General features: G+C 36.7%; 1 protein-coding gene and 1 long non-coding RNA gene across 3 annotated transcripts in view; one reads left to right on the top strand and one right to left on the bottom strand.

The window, feature by feature from the left end:
* LOC134476443 (uncharacterized) overlaps positions 1-18,260 on the top strand; it is a 141,506-nt gene that overhangs the window by 59,967 nt on the left and 63,279 nt on the right. The gene's annotated exons all lie outside the window — the stretch shown is intronic.
* On the bottom strand, positions 13,867-16,434 carry LOC100728637 (taste receptor type 2 member 39). The gene is made up of 2 exons (XM_023567407.2): positions 16,372-16,434; positions 13,867-15,076 (listed from the first exon to the last, which is right to left on the bottom strand). The coding sequence occupies exons 1-2, from the start codon at positions 16,432-16,434 to the stop codon at positions 14,087-14,089; spliced, it is 1,053 nt and encodes a 350-aa protein (XP_023423175.1). The 3' UTR covers positions 13,867-14,086.

Raw genomic sequence — 18,260 nt, 5'->3', positions numbered from 1 at the left:
GTAAAAGACATCTAGAAAAAACCAATTATCAATATTCTCAGCCACCAGCACTTTATTCAAAATACATTTTGTTAAGATGCAAAGAAACATGCTATTGCTTTGAATACCAAATGCTTTATTTTATTTTAACAATATGATCCTCAGTGGGAACCAAATGATAAGTAATGACTTTTGTCTAATGCACACCTGGAAACATGCAGGATTCTTCCTGGAAGTCTCATAAACAGTGTTACTAAAAAGAATCCTATTACTTTTTGGTAGCTTTTAATGATGGCACATGCAAGGAAACCAGCTAACGCAGTCTGTGGGCACTGGGGCCCTCACTAGAGGTGCTCATGTTTGCACATTTCTCTATAGATTGGTTTAAGAAATGCAGAGTATAGTACATTTATCCTTTCACGATGGCTTATTTTCTGGTCTCTTTCTACTCTAGGTCACAACTCTAATATGCAAGGCGTGACCTGTGTAAATTAAACTAATTGGTAGCATTTTTTTCCTGAACTTGAAAGTTTCAAGGTTACTCCTCCCTTTTGCTCTTTTTCTTTTATCTTCTCTTAAATTTCAGGGATGATGACATTCAGATAATGTCACTCTGGACTTTCCTGGAAAAGAAAAGTAGTAGTGGCTTTATTTAGACAGTTTCATTTAGCACTTTGCAGACAACACCAGAAGGTGGGCTAATTCTTGAGAATTAATCATAGATTTAGTATTAGAGATTGGTGATTCAACATTAATTGTTACCTTGGATACAGCTCCTTTTTTTTTTTTTTTTTTTTTTTAATTTTTTTTTTTTGGCTTTTTCCTTTTTATCGGTACCAGGGATCGAACTCACGACTGCCTGCTTACAAGGCGGGCGCTTATGCCACTGAGCTAAATCCCCAGCCCCAAGGATACAGCTCCTTTTGATAACAAATATGGCCACCTGGTGTCATGCATGATGTGACCATGCATGCTCTATCTTAATAATTGTTCTGAACTTTTTCAGATGAGTATATTAAATTTTAAAGTTTATTTTTTTGCTTAAGTGAATATAGAGTAACTTTTTTGCAGCTTAAACTTAGTTACTTTGTTAATCATTCCTTACTTATTGTTTTTATTTTAAACAGAATAAAACCAAGGAAAATGAAACAGAAGAAAATCAAAACAGACCAGTATGACTCAGGACTTTAAAACAATACAAAGTCAACAATAGTTACCATAATGCCTCCTGTGTTGTCTACAAAATAGTTGCAGATACCTTCAGACATAGTAAAACTAAAACAGAACAGAACAAAACAGAACCAATAAAAAACAAAACAATGAATGCAATAAAAGACTTCAAAACAAAACAGTAGTAAATCCAAAATAGCTGCCATAATATGTTACTATCTTTGAAATAGCTGCTATTGCCATTAGATATAACAAAATTAAATAAAACAAAGCAGAACAAAAGCCCAACAAAACAATGAAAATGATACAGGACTTCAAAACAAGATAATAGGGAATTAACAATGACTACCACCTAAGTGCCATCCCCCCTAGATGCCACACTGTGTACCATCATCCTCTGAATTGATGTTCAGACCGCTGGCCCTAGACTTGCAAGGTCAGTGAAACACCAAAACAACACAAGCATTAAATTGCATTTCACCTCATAGCTTTCATTTCTCAGGATCAGTTGGTCACTTGCCAGCTAGGGGGAGCCGGGGGAATTGGCTGCCAGCAGGCACACCGGAAGGGGCTGGGTTCTGGCTGTCCTCCTGCTGGTCAGGCCTGCGAATGGCACTTGTTTACAGGGAGAGCCCACTTGTTTGTGAGTCCTTGTTTTCTCCTTCTGCAGTCCACATAGGGTACTTGTAGATTCACAGGGAAAGGGTTGGGTTTGGCTGTACCTTTTCTTGATAGGTGTTATATCTTTTCTCTAACAGCTTTTAGTATTCTGTTTTTATGCTGTATGTCTGGGATCTTAATTATTATACGTCTGAGTGTAGATTTATGTTAGTTGTGACTGTTTTACATTCTCTATGCCTCACTTATCTGTATATCATATTTTTTCCCCATGTTTGGGAAATTTCCTGCTATTACGTCTGTGAATAGTTTACTGCTGTTATTTGCATTGAGTCCTGCGTCTTCACTGAAACATATTAGTATTATATTGTTTCTCTTGGCATCATCTTGAAGCTGCTTGATTGTCCCTTCATGCTGCTTTGTTATTTTTAAAAATTTTGTCTTTTCATGATCACTAATTGTGATCCTGTCCTTAAGGTCTGAAATTCTATCCTTAGAGCTTCATTTCAATGGTTTTGCCAGCTTTCAATAGAATTTTTTGTTTCTTGGATATTTCTTTGAGTTTGTTTCATGAATTCCGCTTGTTTTCTATATTGTTAGGTCAAGGTTTCAATCAGTTTCCCATGCTCTTGTATATATTTTTTTATCTATTTCTTCACTAGCTATTCTGAGCAACTCCTTTACTAAAGCTGTTATTTCTGTCTTTACATGATAAACTATTTCTAATTTGATTTCCCCTATAGCCTCATGGATTTGTTTCTTTATTTCACTTGCCATTTTTTCAGAGATTTCATTGCTGTTCATCCTTAGGGGTACAGCCATTCTTTTCTGTTCTGGGGCCTGACTTTTAATGGCTGTGCCTCCATTTAAGTTGTTGTCTGCATTGATCTCTTAAGGTCTAACTTTGTCTGGTGGCTTATAATATTTCTAATAACATAGCTATCTATATTATTTTTCCCTCTGAAGAAGTATCCCTAACTGCAGTTAGAAGAGAATGGATGTAGTTTCCATTTAGTTAAAATAAAAGTTGGTGTAAAAGTGACTGCATTCAGTATCCCTTTCCAGAGAGTGAATCTAAGTGGCTCAGACAGAAGTCATATTGCAGTTTAGTAGTTGTGAACTCCCTTCCCTTCACAAGGTTGATCTAGTAGATCCTGGTAAAAGGAGCTTGGCTCATTTGTCCTTGTTTCCATCTGCATGATCACTTTGGTAGCCTCTGGGTAAAATGAGTAATTTTTCCAAGAAATTAAAGCATGTATAATCAAAGCATGAGCACTAGAATGAAAAGTCAGGTTGGGGAAAGAGCCAGAGCCACAAAATTCTTCTTAAGGGACTGGAATAGCGATTGTAGCCCACTGGCTTTTAGACCCTCTACTAATGTAGATTATCTATAAATCTTATATTTCTTGTTATAAGTTGCTCTAGTTTTAATTGTAAGAAGATAGAAAGCTTGGTGCTTTCAAAGGACAATTGTAGCTAAAGAATTTAAAGCCTTGAATTTTTATAGCTTCTATCATAATATTTTAGTCTCATTGAATCATAACAGGGTTCAGCTACTAGTGTAGGTGGAAACTGCCAGAAGTGGTCGGTGATGGGAGCCCCTTTTTTGTATCTAGGTTTTCATACTGTTGTGTTGTGTTTATACATCTTCTGGTGATACTTTTCTGCTTGATTTTAAGACCAAGTTAAAATGAGACCTGTGTTAATCAAAATTAACCTCTTGCTGTCTGTCAAGATCAGGTAAGTCTCCTCAGGCATTACTTTTGGAACTATATACAGAGCCTTTCAGCTCCTCTATCAAGTGTCAGCCATCAGATGGATCATGGTTTCATTTGACAACGTTGCTTTCTGTGAAAGCAGGGGAGACTTTTCTCTTTGGTTATTCTCCATTGGTACACTGTACCTTTGTTAATTCTTGACCTCTGTGGTTCAGCAATCTCCCAGCTCAGGAGGTTGGGTGATTCACCAAAGTTGAGGTCTCATGAAAATGTTCTCTCATGTCCTGGGTTGTTATTGACCTTTGGAGGGCCAGGGTGAAAATATTAGCTGCTCTCTTAACCCAGTTACCATTCTATTTCTGGTTTCTAAACTGCCATGTTGTTGAATGGGAAATGTCATTTCATTAGGTATAACCCACATAATTTTCACTCTATAGGTTTTTTACACCTTTTGTTAGATTGAGTCCTAAGTGTTTCATTTTTTGATGGAATTGTGAAAGGAATACTTTCCCTTATTTCTCATTATGTGAGTTTGTTGGCTATATACAGGAATGTTATTGACTCTCAAGTGTTAACTTTGTATCCTACTACACTACTAAATTTGATTATTAAATCTACAAGTTTTTGGTGCAGTTCTTGGGGTCTTCTATATAGAGTATCATGTCATCTGAAAATAATAATTTAACTTCTTCCTTTTCTACCTTATTCCTTTTATCTTTTCTCTTGTCTAACTTCTCTGGCTAATGCTTCCAAAACTGTATAAAATGGTGAAAAAGGACACCCTTACCTCACCTTATTGAAAAGCTTTTGTACAACAAGAGAAATCACCTATAAGGTGAAAAGACAACCTACGTATTGGGAAAAAATATAGCCAGTTGTCTCTCAAACAAAGGACTCATATCCAGAACATAAAAAGAACTGAAAAAAATCAGGGCTGCAACTTCAAAAACCTAATCCAAAAATGGACATCTAAGATGGATATACACTCCTCATATGAAAAAACACAAATGGAAAATAAATAAATTTAAAAATGTTCAACATCATTGGTATTTCAAGACATGCAAACTAAAACAACATTGAGATTCCATCTTATCCCAGAAAGAATGACTATCATTAAGGAATCAACCGAAAACAAATAATGGAGGGGCAGTAGTGAAAAGGGAACCCTTCTCCACTGTTGGTAGAATATAGACTGGTGCAGTCACTGTTTCCATCAGAGTGGAGATTCCTCAAAAAGTTAGGATTAGAGTTCCTATTCAGATCTAGATATTCCCTTTCTGAGAATCTTTCCAGAAGAATTAGAGGCATCATATGACAAAGATATGTGTACAACCATTTTTATAGCAGTACAACTTTTAATAGCTAAATCTTGGACACAACCCTGCCTATCATCTGAGTAATGGATAAAAAGGATTTTTTAAACCATTGTGTACTACTCAGCCATAAAGTAATATAAACTTGAAAATTTTACAGGTAAATGGATGCAACTCAAGACCACACTCATATGTGAAATAAATCAGATCCACATGTGTGAAAGTAAATAGGGCTGAAAATGTACAGTAGATATTGTGAAATTGGTAAGAAACTGTCCAAAGAAAAGAAGAATTGTGGTGAGGGAAAGGGAAAAGAAAGGAAAGGAAAAGGAAAAAATATATATGCAAGATAGTTAAGATTATACTATGATTATACTACCAAATCATTGCCATGCATGGGCTGCTGGGGCATAGTCAAATGCCAACCCTTTCCAGGACGTGAACTGGAAAAAAGAGGAGCCACCCTCCTATCCCCAGCATAGGTGACCAGTTGTTCCAGAGAAATATGGGCTGTGGTGGTGGCTGTTGAGGTGGAATACAATTTAATGCTTTTGGAGTTTGGTGTTTCACTGACTTGCATTGTCAAGGGCTGGTGGTCTGATCATCTGTTTAGATGATTTCAATATGCAGTGTGGCATCTATGGGGATTTCTGAGGGTGGTAGCCAATGTTGGTTCACTATTATTGTGTTTTGAAGTCCTATATCATTTTCATTGGATTGGGTTTTGTTTTGTTTGATTTTGTTGCATCTGATGGCATGGGCAGCTATTTCCAAGATAACAGGATATATTATGGTAGCTCTTTTGAATTCACTATTGTCTTGTTTTGAAGTCCTCTATAGCATTCATTGTTTTGTCTTTATTGGCTCTATTCTGTTTGATTTTTACTATGTTTATAAGTATCTGCAACTATTTTGAAGACAGTAGGATTCATTATGGTAACCATTGCTGATTTCCTATCATTTTGAAGTCCTGTGCCACTTACACTGGTTTGTTTTGCTTTGCTTTGTTTTGTTTTACTTGTTTTATTATCTTTAAAAATAAGAAAAATATTTTTAAATTTTTATTTAAAGAAAGACTAAACAAAACAGAAAATGAGTAGAAATAATACATATGTTCAAAGAAAAAATATAAACAGTAAGAAATCACTAGTTGATGTTTACATACTATCCTTTTACAAATAGTTGTTCAAGATACAAAAGTGGAACATATAAAGTGGGAATTCAAGCAGGGAGATTATAAACTGTTCTGTTGAACTATCCAACAAAAACTTAGTAATATGGTTGTCAATCCTATACACTTAAACATACATGCAGTTATCCATATCTTCATTTATGTTGAGATTAAACAAACTAAAGCAGGCTAAAATCATTCTGAACAAAAAATAAGAGTATTGCTGGATTTCACATCATGACACTCTGGGATCAGTGTCTTTTAAAAAAATTTTTATTTAAAGAAAGACAAAACAAAACAGAAAATGGGTAGAAATAATACATACTTTCAAGGAAAAATAAACAATAAGAAATCACTAGTTGATTACAGATTATCCTCTTAAAAATAGTTATTCAAGATACTAAAGTGTAGCATATAAGGTGGGAATTCAAACAGTGAGACTGCAACCAGTTCTGTTCAAGTATTCAACAAAAACTTAGAAATATGATTATCAATCCTATACACTTAAACATACATACAGTTATCCATATCTTCAATTATGTTGAAGTCTGAGCAGGCTAATATCACTCTGAACAAAAATAATACTATTGCTAGGTGTCACATTATGACACTCCAGGATCAGCAGTGGGTACTCTAGTGTCTCTTTCTTCAAAGGATTTGTTCATTTCATCATGTGTCATAAGATCAGTTCTCATAAACTGTTTATAGATTCTACACTTGCATGAGTCTTAACATGTATTCCTATCCTTTCTATATTAGAGGGAGAAACAAAACAAAGCAAAACAAAACAAAACATATTCCTATAAACACATGAAATGAAAAAGATATACAAGACCATTGTACAAGAAGTTCTACCATAGTTCCTGTGTTGTCTCTTGTTATCTTCAGTGATGGCTATATCATCAGACATAGATAGTATAATTGAATATATCAGCACATAACAGTAATAATAAAAACACAACTTTGTATATAGTATAAAGCTTCAAAAACCAGCAGTTATCAAACCAGAATGTATATCGTAGAGTCTTGTCATCTTCAATGTAGTTGCCTATACTCTCAGACTCTATACTATCAGTGATATCAGTTTTGAATAAAATCTGTCATACCAAACAGCAATCAAACAAACCAGATTTAACTAAGGTCAGTCATGACCTTAGTATAAGTCATACAGGGCTCCAGATTTAGTTAATAGGAAATTAAAAGGTGATTACTGTGCTATATCCTAATGTTTTTGGGATAGCTGTCTGTGCCCTCAAATCTAATGCAAGTAGACAAACTGGGACAGAATAAAATCTATCTAAGCAGAGTGGTGCGAATAATGTGTGTTTTAAATCCTGATACACTATTAACAATATCTTCTGCCATCTTATTTAAGACTCTCCCTTCCCTTTTATTTCCCCAGGGTTCACTGTGCATTTTTGGGTCTGACCAAGACCTCTGGTTTTAAATTGGGGGGGGGGGTGACCTGCTATTTACCTAAGTGGTTCCCAACATTCTCTTTCCTGGACTTGATCTCTAATTGTATACCTTTACCTATTGAAGCCTATCTTTCTGATCTATCCACAAATACTGGTCTAGTTGCCCCTATTTCTCTCTGGTTCTCTGTCACAGAGAGCATTGTTTTCTCATATTTGATTTTCAGTCCATGTACTCTTTTTCATGTTAATAGCATCTCAGTGGGCCCTACCTCCTGATTTAAAAAAAAAAGAACGTGTGGTTCTTTTTTTTTTAAATTTAGTGTATCAAGGCCATCTATATTCTCTGCCTCATTTCTGTTATGCTCTTTTTTTTTGCCATCAGTTGTCTGCTTATCTTCTTCCTTCTGTTTTCTGCTTCATTCATTGAGGCCTCTCTGCCACTGTTTCTGGAATCCTAATACTTTTCTCTCTCTCTAGAGTGCCCTGCAGTACTCTCTATATAGAATTGGATTGGTGATTGAGAATTTCCCAAGTTCCTCTTTGTCTTGGAAGCATCTTATTTCTCCATTAATTTCTAGAGGCAGTTTATCAGGGTACATCAATTTGGGATGGCGGTTATTTTCTTTCAGGGCTTGGAATGTTTTGCTCCATGCTCTTCTTGACTTGATGGTTTGTGTCAAGAAGTCTGCCATTATTCTGATGGGCCTTCCTTTATAGGTTATCTGTTTCTTTTCTCTGATGGATTTTAATTTTCTGTTCTTATATTGAATTTCTGGGATCTTGATTATTATATGCCTGGGTGTAGCTTTGTTTTGGTTGTAGGTGTAGGAGTTCTGCATGCCTCATACATCTGAATATCATTTCCTTTTCCTGTGTTTGGGAAGGTTTCCTTAATTATTTCTGTGAATAGCCTTTGTAGTTCCTTTGTTTGTACCCCTGCTTCTTCACTCACATTCTTTATTCTCAAGTTATAGATCCTCTTGTTATCTTTTAGCCTTTGTATTGTTACTTCCTGTTTCCTTGTTATTTTAAAAACGTTTTTCCTTTCATAATCCACATTGCAAAACTGTCCTCCAGTTTGAATAATCTATCCTTAGTTTCTTTCAAGCTGATTTGCTATCTTTCCATGGAGTTTTTAATTTCCTGGTAATCTCTTTGAATCTGCTTCATTTATTCTATATTTTCTTTATATTCTTCATCAAATGGTTCTCTCCTTTGTTTGAGTTCCTCCCTTCTTCTGTTTGTGTCTTCTTGAAGGGTGCTTAGCGTCTCTTTTATTAATCTTCTTATGTCTTGCTTTACTTTGCTAAATATTTCACTTTTGAACTCGTCTATGAGGTCCTGAAGATACTCTTTATGTGCACTGGTGCCATGTCTGATATTGCATGTTTGATGTTCTCATTCTCCTTTAAGAGGATTACCTGTCCTGGGTCAATGTTCTCAGGATTGGGACCTGGGGACTTTAGTTGTTGCTTCTTCTTCCTATCTTTTTTATTTCTTACAGGAGTCCCCAGTTTTTTTCTTTGTTGGTCACAATTCTTCTGAAGCATGTTGGCTAGGTGACCCTTCCCACTGCCATGTGCTAGTGAGTTGCAAACAGGGGCAGTGTATGCTGGCCCCTCCCCTCTGGATCAGTCAAGCTGCTGTGGCCTGCACTTTATAACTGTGAGACGTTTCCCCTCTGGGTCAGTCAAACTTCTGAGGTCTTTACTGCACTAGTGTGCCTACAGTGCTGCCACTGTAGGGAATTGATTTTGGATAACCTATTGGGTCTCAGCCAGGTAGCGTGACCAAGGCCTAGCTCACTCCACCAATCCTGTTTGGGAAGGGAACAACTGACTGAAGTCACTGCTGGCCCTTGTACTTGCCAGTCCTGCCCACTCCCAGAATGCCATCCACTGGTGCCCCCCTTTCTGTGGAATGGCTCCACTCCCATCACTCACCACAGGTCGATGTGGGCTCCCCACCAGCTCAGCTCTCTATTCAGCTGGCTGACCCCCAACTTCAGTGTGACTGCGCCTCCAGTGAGTTGAATCTGTGAGACCCTGAATGGCTTGGCAAGTTGCCCGCTGTGGTGGGAGCACTGAACCTTTAGCTGTTCCAATAATAGCACAGGTACCGTATGTTTAATTGGTTCTTCTCTACTTAATTTCTTCTTGGAACAAGATAATTCATCTCCTTCTGTTCGGAGCTCCCCACACTGTATTATGTTGAATTCTAAGTTGACTATCTCAAGGAGCTTCTGTAGCCAGCTGTTATCTATCAGCCATCTTTGCTTGAATCAAGAAAAATATTTAAAAAGTAAATATTTACTGAAACAATAAAAAATAAATGGAATAAAATGGAAAAAAGAGTTATACTTCTAGTGTCTCTTATTTCATTGTTATGGTTGATATAGTGTGTCAACTTGAGAAGTTTAAAACTTTTAACTGAAAGCCTCAGAAGGTATGCAGGATCTTTACTTTGTAGATATTGGTTGATATAGTGTGTCAACTTGAGAAGTTTAAAACTTTAACTGAAAGCCTCAGAAGGTATCCAGGATCTTTACTTTGTAGATATCCCCATCCTGAACAAGAGGAAGGTACAGAGATTTTGTGGGTGCCTCACCTACCCTAGAGAAGGGTGGTGGTGGGCTGTATACAATACAAGAGAAGAAAAGAGGCTTAATATTCCTCCTCTTTTGCTCTGGCTGCTTTTCCTGTCTTCTTCCTTGAAGTCTTGCCATGCCACCCTGCCTTCAAGCCTGCTGATTATAGGCTGAAACTTCCACAAACTGTAAGCTAAATAAACCTTTGCTTCTTTCATTTGGGGTGCCAAGTGTTTTGTCCCAATAATGAGAGAAAAATAACCAATATATTTACTGAAAAGAAAGGTTTATGCTAGTTTTGTTTGGGCAATATCCCATGCCTGTATCTTATACTCTGAGTAACTACTCTGAAGATAATAATACACACAACATATTAATTATTGTTGCTCTACTATTAATCTTGTTTTGAAATTCTGTTTTTCTTTCTAAAATAAAAATGCAAAAACAGAAAATAGAATACATTCAAAAGGAGCAAGAGATTTTGACATCTGTTTTCTCATTTGTGAACACTAAAGAAAGAATTGGCATGCCTTTAATTCGTACTTGATTTAAATATCTCTAAGGTATCCTTGAGGTGACACACTCCAGAAAGGATAGGGGATATGTGGAAATGGGTCAGATAATAGTCTGGGTCACACTAACCACCTTTTACTAGTTCCCTGAAAAATCAAATTGTTAACTCCAATAGTTTTTTTAAAGCACAAGTTATAATTAATCTCAGCTACAACAGTCATGTTTAAAGAAGATAACATTGCTTAGCACTAAACCACTGCTTTCTAGTTGTTCAAAACAGAGTGAGGGCAAATATCAAATAGAGACTTAGAAGTAGTTGGAGTACTTACGTTATGGTTTTTACAGTGTGTCAACTTGAGAAGTCTAGAAGCTTAGCTAAGTGACTCAGCAGCTCTACATCCTGGGATATAGAGAAGAAGCAGTTACCATTTTGGGCTATTGTCCATTGTGTCAATTTGAGAAGGTCAGAACTTTAACTAAGTAATGCATCAGGGAGCCATGGTCCCTAGTTTGTAACATCCTCAGCCTGTGAAAGAGGAGAGCAGGTAGGTGGTGTGAGTGCCATACCCATTCTAGGGGTAGCCTGCATACAATAAAAGGCAAATGAGGAGGGATTGAGTACTGCTTCTTTGGAGGAGCTCCAGTCTTTGCCTTAGGCTTGAATGTCATCTCCTGGCTTCTGGCACAAGCTGCTTGGCTTGTGCCTAGGATTCTTTAGCCTTCATTATAGACTTTTTAACCTTTGTTGCTAGTTCTTCAGCCTTCATCATAGACTTTCAGCCTTTCATTGTAGATTCTTCAGTGTTCTATGATAAACTGATCAGCCTCCTGATACAGACTTGCATGGATCACTGCAGTAAGTTCCAATCCTTGGACTGGACCTTTCAACCTCTAGCGTGCAGATACCCTCTGCATGCTTCTTTATTCAACTTTGTGGCTGCCCACTGTAAACCAATCTTGTAATTTCTTATACAGTTGTATATCTTGTGCTATGTCTTTTTGTCAAGTAAACTCTGACTGATACAAATTCTTAACCTGCAAAAGAGATCATCTCAGGGCTGGGGATTTAGCTCAGCAGAATAAGCGCCTGCATGGCAAGCAGGCAGTCGTGAGTTCGATCCCTGGTACCGATAAAAAGGAAAAAGACAAAAAAAAAAAAAAAAAAAAAAAAAAAAGAGAGATCATCTCAAAAGACAGAGTCAGGTAAAAATGGATTGGAGAAAAATTCCACCCTAGGCTTAGGGTGAAGTCTCTAAAACATTCTTGTTATTTACTTGTTCACCTAAGCAACCTTCTTTAGTAATAAGACAAGGCTATACTTTTTCAAGTCCATTTTAAAAATCTGCACTCTGAAGCTCACAAGTTAAATTTATACCCATCACCTAGCAAGGACCATGCACATTTAGTAAAGGTACATTAATTAGTCTTCTATGTGTACATGAAAGAAGAGAAAGAATGACTAAAATCTCTTTCTTACTCTTAGTTATCATATATAAGGCACAAATATAAATCATTTCCTTGATAACTGCTTTATTCCTTGAAAGGCAAACAGTTATTGCAAGCTGCCTCAGCTAAGCCTGATTTCTTGGAGGGAGGGTAATCTAATAAGGTTGTTCTCTAGTTAACTTCTCATAGGTTGGAGAAAAATTTAGGGCAAATTTCTAGGTTAGTAGCAGAGAGAAAAGTACAAAAGATAAATGGAAATTTTTCTGCTGGATGCCATCCGGCTGTTGGGACCCAGATTCCACTGAGGAACCTTTGGCCATGTGCAAGAGAGGTGCCCTGGAAATGGTTCCTTAGTTGTCCTTTCACTTTTCATTGGTTCACAAAACTAGAGATCTGTCTCTGGAAAGGGATTCAGGTACCTCTCTGGTCAACATTCCATTGGCCATTGGCTTCAATGGAGGTTTACCACAAGGTACTAGAGAACTTATCCTCTGCTTTAAGGATGTGACAGTTGCTGTAAAATCCTTTAACTAGCTGGCAGAGTAACTATAGTTTGGTAAAGTCCTATAAGGAACAGATAGAAACCTGAATGAACTATAAACTGGATTTCATAAAAAGACCCTTTTCATAGACTTTTATGTCAGAGTCCATTAGAGGGCATGCTAACATTACATTTCTTATTGTTTAACAAACAAGGAACACCAGCAAAATTCAGCTAATAATTTAAATGCAATATATATAAAATAGGAATAAAAGGTGCCATTAAGAAAACACCATAATCTTCCTGTGTTTTTAGCTTAAAATTGTCATTTTAGTAAAAACAGTGTGTATGAGACAAAGCATAAGCAGTTAACAAAAAATTTAAAGCATACAGAATTGACAAAGACAATGATTAAATATTTTTGATTACTAAAATGAGTCACAATCCAGAATCTATGAAACTAAAGTGCACTCTTAGTTCTGTCCAATTATTTTGATAAGAGACCTCAAAAATGATATAAGCATGTGATATAGGATGTCCAAATAATCCAAATAACATAAGGGCAATATAATTCATTACCTCCTAGATATCTAATACACCAAATTCATGTTCCCTACCTCCACACATGGTTTAATATTTCATTGAGTCTCCTTACTAAGAAACAAAGCTCTAATTAAAGATCTTTGCATACTTTCATATATATACAAATTTATAGTCATGTCTATAGGAAAACTGTTGGAGAGTTTTTTTTAAGTTGAGAGGTATTTTATACGTTATTAATCTTGAGAGATATTTCCACTTTATTTATTTATTGGAGACAGAGTCTTGCTATGTAGTTTTGACTGGCCTTGAACTCACTGCATAGAGTAGGCTGGTCTTGAACTCAAGATCTTTTTGCTTCAGCCTCCCGCATGCTGAGATTACAGATACGCACCTCTATGTCTGGTCTAGATTTTTTTTTGAAGGAAACTTTAACAGAATTCTATTCTGAGATATCTTCAGCTTTATCATTTGTCTTAGTATATGTTTGCAGTACATAATGATTACATTCATTGTGTGGAGCTGGTACAGGTACATAACACATCACAATACTTTGCATATCTACTTTCCCTCCCTTCATCCCTTGATTTCTTTCCCATCTAGATAAATTCTAGATAAATTTCTCCTTTTTTCCTACCACATATAATTTTGAATGTGCTTAAAATGTGTGTAGATGAGAAATAGTAGAGTTATCAAGGTCTAAATTTCAGAACCTTCATTTTGATGACTGTATGAATGCTGGTTGCACATCAGAATTACCTGGAGACTTTATGGAATTGGCTAAGTTCCAACACCAGAAGTAATGATTTAATTTATTACAAGATCCAAGATTTGACTTAGACATTCATGTTTTTAAAAATCAACTGTGGAGATTTTAATATGGAGTCAGTTTCTAAAATCAAAGCTATAGACATAGCAAGACAGTAGGTGGACATAGTAAACTCAGGCAAAAAATACATGAAGCATTAGTAGGATTGTGCCTATGAAGTAAAACAAAAATGAAGATCAACCTCCTATACAAAAACTCACAGCAAGTAAAAGTATTGGATTAGATTTGAGGGAGAAATGAGGAAGAAAGACAGAAGTCTACTTGATGGAAGGGCAGGGCTTGTTGTCTCATCTCCTTAGGTGCTCATCTCACAATCCACTCTTTTGGACAAAGGTGAATTTGAGGTTGAATCTGCTTCCAAGCTCTTCTTAACCCAGGGTTGTCCTGAATCAGTAGAATTGAGTGGGCTGCTGGATAAGTAGATATGATGATTTTGAGCAAAACAGTCCAGAAAAAGCGGTTAGAAAAGGACAGAAAGAGAAACAGGGCAGCTGCATTGAAAATGTAGAGGATGAGAAAGTAACTGATTGCTTTGATGGCCCCCATGTGAGCCTTTATACTGAAGTCCCTGGAGCCAGTGGTACTGCTTTTAATCAGCAGGGTGTGCCTCTTGAGAGAAATGATCAGCAGAGTGGCTGTCATGATGAAAATAATCAGTGGAATGAAAACCCCCAGGTTAAAGAAAACAGCCGGCTTGGCCACAAAGGTCTCTGTGTGGTTGGGGTGGTGGGAAGTAGAACTGTTGTAACTCACAATGCAAATGTTCCTGTGGAAGGACATGCTGGAGCTGAAAGAAATAAGTACGGAAAGCCACAGGAGCCAAGGAATCAATCCAGAAATTCTCCACTTCAGCTTTAGGAAAAGGGGGTAGGAGAAGTTGGCAATCTTCACAAAGTAAAAGAAACTGAGCACGGCAGCAAACCAGAGGCCACAACAACTTAAGAATGTGAAACATACTTTGTACATACGAAAGATGATACTTTTGAAAAAAGTAATTGGAAATGTATAGATTGAGATAATTTCTACCATCATGAGGCTTTGGAGAGCTATTCTGGAAGCACTCAGGAAAAGCAGGATCTTCCCACTGTTGGAAACAGCCTTTTTCTGAATCCATATGGTCACATTTACAGCCACGATGAAACTGTTTACGATGATCCCAATGAAGCTTTCAATGCCTATGATTGTAAAAATTAAGATGATGACAGATGATGGAATTTCATGTTCTGAAAAATTGCTGGGTTTAGCCATCCTGAGTTGATGCTCCTCCCTGGATTCTGAAGGAAAATGTCTTTCCTAGCAACTGAGGGACATATCCTTGCTAACTCCCACTATTCACGTCACAGGTGGAAGTAGTTGGCACATCATTTTCAAATTCATTGCATTTGTATATCTCAGAATTCTTAGTTTTTGTACAGGAGATGCAAATGATGAGAATATCTGGTTCTTAGTGTTTTCCCTGTTTTGGGACATGGCACTAAGGAAGCGCTGCATAGATTTTCCTTTGTAAATCAGTAATTTGGTAATGAAAACCATATTGGTAGCTTTAGTTAATTTTGAGCATTGCCCACCAAACCAAGTAACCATTTAACTTAGTTCCATTTTTTATTGCACACACACACCCCTTTTATTTTAAACAAAGCACTAGGAACATAAAGGTGGACAGAAGAGTTTTCCAGGCCCTTAATGAGGGTAGCTAATCAAACTTAGGGGAAAATATCATCCTTAACATCCAACTTTGGCACATCAAAGCAAAAAGAGATGAAAAAAGAACCACTTTTCTCTTGGGGATCTTGGTTCTGATTTTAAAATCTCAATGTAAGACATACAGTTATATAAGAAACTTCTCAATTTAGAGAAAATTACCTTTTATGAGTATATGTAACTCTAAAATAGTAACAAGGTGTGAATGAAAAGGTTGCTGGATGACATCTCTCGATAAATTTCATAGCATTTAGTTTTTCCTTTGCTCAAGGCTTTTTCTTAATACAAAAACGTATGAAGGATTTTTTTTTTTCAATGTCTGATTAACTGTCCAGGTAACGGGACAAATTTACCATCCGTTCCTGAGCTCCACATAGTTCACTCAAACACTATCATGAATAGCCGCTACTCTCTGATATATCCACGTACTTGTACAAGTAAGGCTGGACATTTGATTTGCCACTGGCTTTCTGAACTTCTGCAGCCTCAGGTCTCCAACTGTTACCATGTGGTTCTTTTTTCAATCTGGAAGGAAATACAGGGTAGAACCTCAAAAGAACACTGAGCAAAAGGTGTTTTATTGTAGAGCAAAAGCAGAAATCAATATTAATTGCAAAAGAAAAGCAAATACTCTCTAGGCAAATGAACCTGGTGGTGGTGGGGAGGAGGTGCTGAACTGATTGCCAAAGGGTCTCCTTGTTTAGGGTTTTTACATAAGAAAATGACTATGTCTCAGCCAAATGGAGATCAACTATGGGATTACAAGCAAGAATTGGGCGTATCAGAGTTTAGGATATATAGCAAGTGTCATTAATTATAAATTTAATAGCATAAAGAAATGCTTTAGGGAAGTATGAATATCTTATTTCTGGGCATGAAAATCTCACCAATCCAATGAGGACTTTGTTTTTGGAAACTTCAGTGCTCTGGCTTTGGCCATCATCTTTCATTGAATCTTTTTGACTCATTCTTTTCCTTGGCCTTTCCCTAGTTACCTGTCCTGTCAGTTGACTTCTTTTGCCAAAACACTTAACCTTTCTCAAGAGCCAATATCCTTCTGAGAACTCTTCTCATCTTCTCGAAGGATTCTGTTCATCTTCAACATTTTCTAATACACATGCTTTACTAAAATGGATTATTTAGTGTTATGGTTTGTGTCTGGTTATCTCCCAAAGCTTATGTGGTCATGGGGCACAGGATTCTTGGAGTTGGTCAAATATAGAATTTGTGATTAATTTATTGTCTAGTGCTGGGATTAAGGGTATTATTGCCACACTTGCCCTATGGCAGGTAGCCTGCATAAATCTCTCTCTCTCTCTCTCCACTTTGCTATAGTCTGTACCCTATGAACTGTTCACCTCTGCCTAGGCACCTTGCCAGGGAAACAGCCTATTATGAACTGAAACCTCTAGAAACTGTAAGCTAAATAAACCTTTCTACCTTTAACTTTGGGTCCTGGGTATTTTGTCTCAGCAACAAGAAATGTAACTAAGACATGTAGAATACTATTGTGAACCTCTTGATAGGTCATGAAATGATACCCAAATCTTAGCAAATGAAACCCAACCATGCCTGCAGAGGCTTCATAGCTCATTCTCTGTAAGGCTCTTATTATCTCCCTGCTTCACAAGAGTGTGAAGGAAAAGGACAAGATTCCTCAAGCCTCCTATTGTCTCCTCATTTGTCTTGTTTATCATTGTATCCTTCCCCTGGCAACCTGACAGCCAGGATGCAGTAATTTAGATATTTACTGCATTAATGAACAACTTACTTATGATCTTCTGCTTAAAGGGACCCTCTGTAATGAGAGGCATGTGGGGTTCACTTCTACTTTTCCCTACTTTAAACATTTTCAAGTCATAGGCTTTTTTTTTCAGAACAGAACAATTTAAGCAACATAGTGTTACACCACAAGACAACTCGACTTAACAGTAGCTACCAGTGTCTCTTTTCTTGAAATATTTGAGTATACCTTCATATACTATAGTATCAAACATAACAAGACAGTATAAAACCATTCAAGAGAATGAAAGTATTACAAGGTATTCAGAACCAACTAACATGAAAATGAACAATGGTTACTATATTGTCTCCTTGTCCATAAAAAAATTTTTTATACTGTCACATCTAATAAAATACAATAAGATACAACATGATAAAACCAGTGGAGACAGAAGAACAAAAGCTTGGTAGGACTTCAAAACAAGATGATATTAAATCAGCACTAGCTATTATAATTCCTTGTTTTCTTCAAAATAGCTGTTCATACCATCACAGACAATAAAATCAAAAAACCCATTTGCGATGAGTGAATATTTCTCAGATGAAGAAATACAAATGACAAGTAAATAGATGGAAAAACGTTCAGTATCAGTGGTTGTTTGATAGATGTGAATTAAAACAATGTTGAGATCCCATCTCACCCCAGAAATAATGGTTAACATCAACAAATCAATGAATACCAAATGCTGGTGGTGCTGTGAGAAGAAGGAACTCTTCTCTGTTGGTGGGAATGTAGACTAGTATGACCACTTCAGAATTAGTGTGAAGATTCCTCAAAAAACTAGGATTAGAGGTCCTACTCTACACAGGTATTATCTTTCTGAGTATCTCCCCAGAAGAATTAAAAATATCTTACTACAGTGATAAATGTGCAGCCATATTTAAAGCAGCTAAATTTGTAATAACTAAGTCTTAGAAACAATATAAATGCCCATCAACTGAGGAATGAATCAACAAGATGTGATACTTTTATACAATGGAATACTATTCCTCT

The sequence above is a fragment of the Cavia porcellus genome, unplaced genomic scaffold (assembly GCF_034190915.1).
Source record: "Cavia porcellus strain 051 isolate PalLab524CR breed Dunkin Hartley unplaced genomic scaffold, mCavPor4.1 scaffold_6, whole genome shotgun sequence".
Classification (NCBI taxonomy): domain Eukaryota; kingdom Metazoa; phylum Chordata; class Mammalia; order Rodentia; family Caviidae; genus Cavia; species Cavia porcellus.
Note: the sequence above shows the minus strand (reverse complement) of the source record. Positions and strands in the feature narration are given on the sequence as shown.

Bases quoted from the DNA above. Each gene is read 5' to 3' on its own strand.
- LOC100728637 (XM_023567407.2), bottom strand. From the start codon at position 16,434: ATGAAAGATGATGGCCAAAGCCAGAGCACTGAAGTTTCCAAAAACAAA. The intron at 15,077-16,371 runs GTGAGATTTTCA...CTCAGTTGCTAG, and splicing joins ACAAAGTCCTCATTGGATTG to GAAAGACATTTTCCTTCAGA.